The sequence below is a fragment of the Telopea speciosissima genome, chromosome 7, assembly GCF_018873765.1.
Source record: "Telopea speciosissima isolate NSW1024214 ecotype Mountain lineage chromosome 7, Tspe_v1, whole genome shotgun sequence".
Classification (NCBI taxonomy): domain Eukaryota; kingdom Viridiplantae; phylum Streptophyta; class Magnoliopsida; order Proteales; family Proteaceae; genus Telopea; species Telopea speciosissima.
The window spans coordinates 17,782,318-17,791,309 of NC_057922.1; the positions used below are offsets into that span (position 1 = coordinate 17,782,318).

General features: G+C 41.3%; 1 protein-coding gene across 1 annotated transcript; it reads right to left on the reverse strand.

Annotated features, from left to right (window-relative positions):
* Positions 1 to 1,523: 1,523 nt before the first annotated feature.
* On the reverse strand, positions 1,524 to 6,175 carry LOC122668303. The gene is made up of 4 exons (XM_043864889.1): positions 5,799 to 6,175; positions 4,073 to 4,228; positions 3,160 to 3,843; positions 1,524 to 2,690 (listed from the first exon to the last, which is right to left on the reverse strand). The coding sequence occupies exons 1-4, from the start codon at positions 6,147 to 6,149 to the stop codon at positions 1,524 to 1,526; spliced, it is 2,358 nt and encodes a 785-aa protein (XP_043720824.1). The 5' UTR covers positions 6,150 to 6,175.
* Positions 6,176 to 8,992: the final 2,817 nt, after the last annotated feature.

Sequence of the window (8,992 nt, forward strand, 5' to 3'; positions counted from 1 at the left end):
CATGGATCTAGATCGAATCAACTACGTCGGATCAAATTCTGATGAATCTTACTCAAGAAAATCGACGGTTTGATGAGATGTATCGAAGAGAGTCGGAAGTCACATTGGGCTACTTGGGGTGGAGTTCAAATTTATTAACATCTAAGTAGATCCTGGACTGAATGCTTCACATTGAAATAATGATCGATAACATGACCTTTCTGAGTATGATAATAGCAATACAAGTCGGATCGTACCATCTTGGCTTTGGATCTAACATGTGAATCCCTCCATGGGCATTTTGACTTGTGGTCTCAAGTTCCCTCCGAAGTATTGACGGTTGGAATGCTTTCATTATGTTTTTCAATGGGCGGGCCAAATACGGATCTAAGGCCATCAGCCAATCATGAGCGGCACCAGAAAGTGAGAACTAGAACACCTAAACTGTTATCCTCTCCTGTTACAGCACAGCTGCAGCAGAGGACACCTGCCTATTTGCTCATCCATTAAGTCACAAACTCAGCTGCCTAATGAATGACCTCAAACGGACCTGGGGATCACCCCCTTCCATCAAACTTACTAGAAGTCCACTTGAAACGATCAAACAATCTAACTAGAGGAAAAAAAAGTGACTTCACTCTTTAGGTAAAGAAGAGAAACCCTTATAATTGGCTTTTGTGCACTGACACGAACCTTCAGCTCTGGTCCGATCGGGTTTATTCTTTTGTCGCAAAGCTTCAGCCCCACAAAAACTCCCTTACGTTAGCATAAAGGCTAAAGCAGAACTGAGGAAGGAAAGTACCAAATTGGCAGGCCATACCATAGCTGTACCTCACGTGCATAGGCTCAATTAGGATCTTCAAATCCCGGCAAGCTTCCTGTAAAAGTGAACTTAGATGACAACCACCTAACCAATTACCCACCCAACAAATATCACATTATGTGTGGTCCTACCTAGTCCTTCCACCCCCCCCCCCTCCCCCTCTCCACCACACATTTTTTTTTTTTCACACACAGGTGAAGAGGTTGGCCAAACAACAATCTGCCCCCTAGTCAAGACTTGATAGAGTTTCTTCTAATTTAATTGCCCAAAACCAACCACAAAGAGTTGTAAAAGCATATACATCGCCCCAAAACCAGTTCGAAAATGAATTTTTCTACTCAAATTTTAACTTTTGAAAGGAAGAGTTTCATAGATATCCGAAGTTACAGATGGAAGTTAACAGACACGAATCAACAATCATTTACACAGACCCCAACCAAAACCACCAACCCCTAACCCCAAACAAGAAACAAAAAATTGACAAAAGTCTCTCACACGCAGGACACGTTGATGATTAAAGTTGGCTCCGGTTCCCTGCTTGGTACAGAGAAGGAAAGCTCTCAAAACGCAAATGGGCTCTCTTCGTTTTTTAACCCATCCACTTCTTCAAGACTCAACCTAACCTACATTCCCACAAGAGAGTTACTAGTTAGAATAATCACAGTTACAATTTGTACACATACCCCCAAACCCCCCCCCCCCCTCTTCAGGACATTCTTCCCTAATACGCTGCTACTGCAAATGCCATTGGGATGACTATAGTTGCTGCAGCAGCTGCTGCTGCTTCTGGTGGTGAAGTTACAAGCTCAGGCTCGGGCTCGGATTTGGACTCGGGCTCAGGCTCAGGCTCAGGTGTTGGCTGTAGAAACTCAGTGTAGTGAAATTCAATCTGTAGTCGATGATGAAGAGGTGTTGATGCCATAAATCCCTTCTTGATATCTACTTGTAATTCCCTTAGAGGAATAGCGGCCAAGAAGTTCTTGATGTATTCCTTACATGACTCCTTCCCGCTGCACACAACCTCCTCTTCTCCTTCACTGTATTTTGATTCCTCTGGCTTTAAAACTAATGGTCCAGCAGCGGCATCCTCCTTGAGGTTGTTCTGCTGGGGCAGCTTTGCAGATTCGGCTGCTGTTGTTGCCTTCTGCTGAGCCCCAGCAGTTTTTCCCTCTGACTGTGCCTCCTTAGGCAATCTGTGGATTGTTGTGTCCTTGTCGAATTTTAGAATGTATGCCTCTTTGCACCCCTCATAGAGCCTTTCCCCTAATGTGTCAATGATATAGTAAGCCTCTGGTTCAACCTTGAGAACAAAAAAGTGGTCATTCCAGCTGACAATGTACACCTGGGGATCACCATTGCTGGGGCAATTTGATCCAGCATGGCTGATCTCATCCCAAATGTTGTCAAAAGACATAGCACCATGAAGGAAGTCAAAACCACCATCTTCCATGCCATCCGGATGGAAGAAACCAATGAACGACTTCTGAGGGGCAACAGATAGAGGCCGGATCTTGGCCTGGAGGACTGTCTCAAGATCGAAGTGCTTGTCAGGAAACCGCTCCCTATAGCTCTCATTCTCACAGAGGTTTCTCCACTCTAATGAACCTTCTCTGATCAGGCTGTCAAACTGGGACTTAATAGGCATGTCATTTCGGTTGTTCTGGAACCAGTCAGCAATAACAGCAACCAGGGCTGTGCATGCGCTTTCTCCTGCAGCCCGCCCACTTCTTTGATCAATTGCAGCATAGAAAACTCCAGTCTGTAGCTTCATGTGTCCATCACGGCTTGTTATTTCCTTATGCTCCCAGCTCCCCACTGCAAAATTATCATCCCCAAATTCGGACACTGATGACCTATTCGCAGTTGAATCCTCATCTGCCTTGGACCACTGTCAAGAAGAAGCCATATTTATTTTTAGAACCTCGTAGTATTACAAGAAGCATATTATTTTTGCTAAATAGTAAGTAATAGAACAAACATGAAACACACACAAGATTATCCACAATGGACTACAGGAGGAAACCATATTTGCTAGACATACAACAAAATTGCAATTAATGTCATAGACGTTAACATGTCTAATTTTATGACATGTTGAGATCACTATTTCTTGCTAGATGATCAAACAATTCAATTCCATGGTTCAGTTAACTTCTAGGACTGTAGCAAAAGCAGTCCCAGTAATGGGTTTAGTGATTCCTGAAAACAAAAAATGCTGATTTCAGATGGTACCTTAAACCTACTCAAGCCAGTGACTCTCTCTTGGCTTCACTTCCCTAGAACTTTACCATTGATCTTGGCTGGGAATTAACCCAAGAAAAAAAAAATCGAGAAAAATGTGAGCAAAGGATTCTTACCCCTCGATTGGACTCATCAGAGGAACTGAGCTGCCGACGATCAAAATCAATGTCATCCCCACCTTCTTCTGCATAGGCTTTCTTCAAAAGTGGTTCCCCCTTTGTTTTAGGAGATCTGAAGCTCAGTTTCCGTTTCCTCCAAGGCAAGATGCTCCTCTTTGAACTCTGCTGTAGAGATTGCTGTGAAACTGATGCCATTGACTCCAAATTCAAGGACCCCACATCAGATTTGCGATTGCTGTAGTAAATCCAGTCCCCATTCTCTGCATTGATTCTCATCTCGGAGTAAAATAAACCTCCAACACAGTTTGCATGGGCCAATGTACCATAACTGAATGATTTCCTGAAACTAGCATCCACCTTCTCATCCTCCAATTCTCCACCATCATAATCATCCGGTGAGTCTGTGTCAAAAAGATATGTGCAGTCACCATCGTCGCTTCTTGGGGAGCTTCTGCCCTCGCTACCCTCTTCCTCACTGCCTGCCTTCTTCACTCTTCGAGTAGACACATATTCAGTAAGTATTTTTACTCTTCGCAGACCTGCTTTAAGGGCAGAAACTTCATCTTTCTCAATTGAGACGATTTCGCCAGTTGGGGGTGATGGTGGAAGAGGAACCATAGATCTCTGCATCATCTCACCAGGTTCTTGGGTGGCTCTTAATTCCAATAAACTAAGAGACATCTGCAACAAGGATAAAGGTCAAGGTCAAAAATTTTAAGACCTCAGAAAAGGAAATGTAGACATAGGAAATTAACAAAGAAAATATTTAAAATAGGCAACTAAAGAGAAAATATTGAGATACTCAATGGAAACACCAACCACAGCACATTACAAATAATAATTGATGTTCCCATAAAAAAAAAATAATAATAATAATAATCAACATTGAAACATACTACAGGATACTTACACAGATAACAGGACGAAGCTCAGTACTACCACCAGGCTGAATGAGAGGGATATTAATTTCAAGCTCATTCCCTTCAGCTGCAGAAGCAAATTCTGCAAGGTTTAAAGTTGTTGCTCCAACAACAGAGACCTTATTCTTTTGCCCTTGTTTCGAGCACTGATCAAGGGGGAAAAAATTAGAATAAGTCCACATGCTTAAGAAAGTTAACTAGTAGCTATTTCAACTCATGCATACAGAAAATACAATACTAAGAAGCTAGATATTGCATGCAAAAATGTTTCTATTTTCCTTTTTCTTTTTAAACATGGCAATATGGCATTACAAATGCAAAGCCCAATATCATTTAATTTTCAAAACTAAAGAGAGATAAAAACAACCAAGGAAAAAAGGATGAAAACATGATCAATGCCCAGCAACAAAAAGGTAAATATCAACTCTAGCAAAAACCAACAAAAAAATTCTGAAAAGTAGTGCACAACAAAGGTTTTCAAGCAATGAAATGGAGAAGCATTAGAATGGTCAGACAAACGGAAGGAAATAACACAAGTAAATGATGGGTAAAATCCAGTACCATCTGCTACCATGTACAACTTTAAAACTGGCTACGACCTAGATAAAATAAAAGAACAACGCCCCATGTAAGAAAAGGATTATATCCCATTTTGAAAAGACCTTTTCTTCTGGGCACTACAAACAATGGAGGGGGAGATTATGACCCTTGATTACTCCCAACCACATCTGCCCCGCCGAGCAGAAAAATATACAAATGAACGTGATACCCTGAACATTTTTCTTTACACTTGTGATAATTTAATTGATGGCTAATCCTCGAAAGAGAGAGAAGTATTCGACAAAACTTAGGACTTGCATCAATCCAGTTCTCCATCAATCATCAAATTGCTAAGATCCCAGAGCAACAAATAGCAGAGGACATCAGCAAATTTCTGCTATCTGTGAGCTCAAAAAAGGATGAAATACCTGATTCCCTTATACACCCCACTCCACTCCCCCCAAAAAATTCTTATGCCCCAAAAGTGCAGAAACTCTGATACTTAAATCACAACACAATCCCGCTCCCCAATTGAATAAACTTCGAACAATAATCAACAAGTCAAAACTAGATCATCAACCTAAAAACGTTACCAACTGCAACTGAAATTCTAACAGGTACTTATAAACATAACACAGATACTCCATAGCAGTGACGTCAAAAGCTTCAAAGAATTCCTTTTTCCAAAATATCCAGACTGAAAACTGAAAACTGAAAGATGATTTTATCCTTACAAGTTACCAAACAAAATCGTCCATTTCCACGAGAAAGTCATCGAAGATAATACTATACATACGTCCATCAAGAAAGACGAAAATCCGACAGAAGAAACTTAAGACTAAGAAAGAGATGCTCCTCCCGTGATCCTGTTCTTTGCTTGTGAGAAATCGAGATCAACAACCCGTTGCTTCCACAGGCAAAAAAACAAAAAAAAAAAAAGTCCATGGACCAAAAACAGGGAGGAAGGAGAAATGTTAAAACCAAAGAAGAACAGTAGCACTTTCATTGAAAACCCTGCGGAAGATTAAAAAAAAATACTTGCCTACATTAACAAAAACAAAAAAATCATTAAACATAAACTTTCATTGATTCAGCAAATGATCAAATCTTCGGAGACTCAAAAAGAGAGAGAGAGAGAGGGAAAAAACAAGGTAAAACAGAAAACCAGAAACTCACAATAAGGACGGTGAATGCGATCTCCCACGGATTGAAAGTGTTGTCCTTTTGAGCAGTAAGGTTACAAACGGAAAGAAACTCCTCGTTCCAATGAACAACGCCATCACTTTGCATATCCTCCTCCTTGGTGAAGTTTCTCTTCACTGTCCTCCTCAGGGAAGTCAAACCGTTCTTCGAGCCTTTCCACTTGATCTCCACCACTAATCTTGGCACCTCCGCCACCAAATTCTCTCCTTCCGCCGGAACAACTGGAGGAAGAAACCTTTCAAGTCTTCGGAGAACCAGCTTGACTTCGAATTTCTTCAACAATAGAGGTGGCCATGGCCGCCATTTTATCATCTTAACCACCATTACCCCTCTGATTAAGAAAACCAGAACTTAATCTTCCTAACAGAACACCCCTCCCCCCAAAAAAGGAGATTTCTCAGAGATAACACTCAGACGAAACCCTAGAAACTCCGGAGATCTTCACGAAACGGCACGAGATTCAAGAACCCACAAACTTTCAGAAGCACACTAGACTGAGACAGCCGCAACGAAACGAAAAGTTTAGATCACAGAGCAAAATCGCTCAAAGTCGTCAGCGCAAAAAACAGGGCTCCTCCTCCTGGTCTCTGGAAAAAGATTCCCCAAACGAAAACGAAAACAAAAACTCTCCAAAGATTGAACCTATAATATCCCCCGGACGTAGATTATATATATATAATTTCTCTCTCTGAGTTTTCTGCAATGAGAAGCTCTCTTTCTGTCTCTTTTTTAGTCTTTCCTGGTTCTCGCAAGTACCTCACTCTTGGAGCTCAGAGAAACAAACCTGCCGAATATGCCGTTATTTATAATAAACAAACTGATTAAATTAATAATTTCCAAAAATTTCTCTCAGAAACAACGACTCGAAAGTTGAGAGAGAGAAGAGGGGTTGCGGGAGAGAGGGAAGTGGCCAGTGGGGGACCCGGGCAATAACAGCTAATTCGGCTTTAATCTTTGCTTTGCTCACAGGAACTTCTATTCTTTTTTATTTTTTTTTCACCCCCTTAAACTAACGGCATGGTAAAAAAAACTTGGTTAAGTTTAACGGCGTGGTAATTATAATACGGGGCTACACTACAGACTACAGAGTGATGATGTAACGAATACGTGTACCGTTTAGTCTAAGGCTACACGGGCCACGGATGCGGAGCAATAGTTTCGGGCCTTCGGCTATGTGTTTAATCATTTCAGTTTTTTTTTTTTTTCTAAACTTGAAATCTACATGTCACGGCCATAGAGTGAAAAGGGAAAGTCCACTAATTTCTTTGTCTCTTACTTGGTGGTGTTTCCTACACCCTCTCACAGGATACCGTGAGATGATGCCTCTACCCTCTGAGTAGATACTCAGGCGTACTCACCCATTGGACCAGATGCTTGTGTAGAGATATGCAACCAAGTAAAGATCTCTTGTCCAAAAAAAAAAACAAGGAATGCAAAGTGGTGTTGTGCGTGGCCGCATGATCTTTTCGCGTCGAGCTATGTCTGGGCGCAAGTACATGACCACACACAACATCAATTAGTGTTCTTTCACCAAAAAATAGAGGAAGATTATTAAGAATAGATAAAATTTTGATAATATATATATATATACCACATGGCCAAAATCCATTGGCATTCAAAGTTTTATAGAAATGATGTGGATATCATAATCTAGGGAAAAACTCATTTGATGTGGAATGTTGCGTTTGGAAACCTCCACCCAGTCTGCTCACAGATGAGCCTGCAAAAAATCGAGTTAGTACAAGAGAGCCGATGTGACTTCAGCCGAAGACTCTCTGATGCTTAAGTCAGATCTCCAAACTCATAGTAGTTTAACGTAGCAAAAATTGGATCCCTTGTTTAGAGCCCGTACCTGGGTATTTATAGCGTAGCCTTGAAGGCGTGGGGAGAGTCCTCGTATGGTAGGAGCTTGACTTCCATTGGGAGACCTCTCAGCAAAGTCATATTCGGAATGGGACTCTTGGTTAAGCAAGAGTCCTTATTTGGATGGGAGATAGTTGTGTGGATCTCTAACTGCCCGATCCGCTGACTCAGTTTATCCCGAGGATATAGGGATTTGCTGACATGGCTCCGCGCTTCACGGGAGTAATGGTTATCGCTTCAGTTCATGACTCGGCTTAGTACGTCTGATCGCTAAGCCTCGGATGCCTCGGTGGTCCCAGTTTTGACCAAAATTGATGCCTAATGGTAGAGCTATCAGGACTTGTCCTTACACCCCAGCATAAGGGGGTTTTGTCTAACTTCTGATCCTAGCGAGCTCGTCCCGAAGTCCGAGAGTGAAGTGCTCGGCCTAATGCCCGAGGGTACATGGCTCGGTTTTGGTGCCTGAGTGTACAAGGCTCGGCTTGGTGATGCCTTGCGTCATCCAACCTTGGTGGGTCAGTCCTATCACTCGGATGTGGGCCCTTTTCTGTGGGCTTACCAACCCTATCTGCTCGGCGCTTGCAAACCCTCTGTGGTCGACACCTAGTTCTTTCATGGACCATGTTCTTTCATTCGGTTCTGGATTGGCTATGTGTCACTTTCTGAGTGGTGGTAATTTTTATGACTCATTAGATTACGTGACAATTTTGATTGTTAGACAAATAACACATGGTTTGGCTTAGCCACAAGTCAAATTTTAGAATGAGTGATTTAATCAAAATACCTTCTTGTGTATGGGCAAGCATCTTCATGTATGTCCATGATTTCTACAGACTACTCGCCCATAGTCCGTGGAATTTGGAAACTTCTATTTTGTCACTTTTGGTAAATTTTGTTTGGATTAAAATTTTACATGTGAACAAGAACAACAACACTTTTTACTGAAAGAAAAAAAACAAATAAAAAAAAAAAACAAAAACAAAAACAACAGACCTTCAGATCTACCTGTCCATTGTCCATAAAATATGAACCCATTCGATTTGCTTCATTGTAGATATTTTGGGTCTTTTTGAAAAGCTTTTCCCTATAATATATTATTAGCCTAATAATATCTACTTCAATCCAATTCTCTCAATGGATTGTTGTAAAAGCTTTTGAAAATTAGTTGAAATTTCAACTTTAGTGAAGCATTCAAACCATTGCAAAAATGCAAAAGGGAAAAGCAAAAGCTTAGCTCAACACAAAGTGTTTTATGTGTCATTAATTTATGGGTAAAGTACACGTATCCCCTTATAATGCACCCA

Coding starts and splice junctions, on each gene's coding strand:
- LOC122668303 (XM_043864889.1), bottom strand. CDS start 6,149: ATGGTGGTTAAGATGATAAAATGGCGGCCATGGCCACCTCTATTGTTG. Junction 4,229..5,798: donor TCGCATTCACCGTCCTTATT/GTGAGTTTCTGG, acceptor CCCCTTGATCAG/TGCTCGAAACAAGGGCAAAA. Junction 3,844..4,072: donor AGCTTCGTCCTGTTATCTGT/GTAAGTATCCTG, acceptor TCCTTGTTGCAG/ATGTCTCTTAGTTTATTGGA.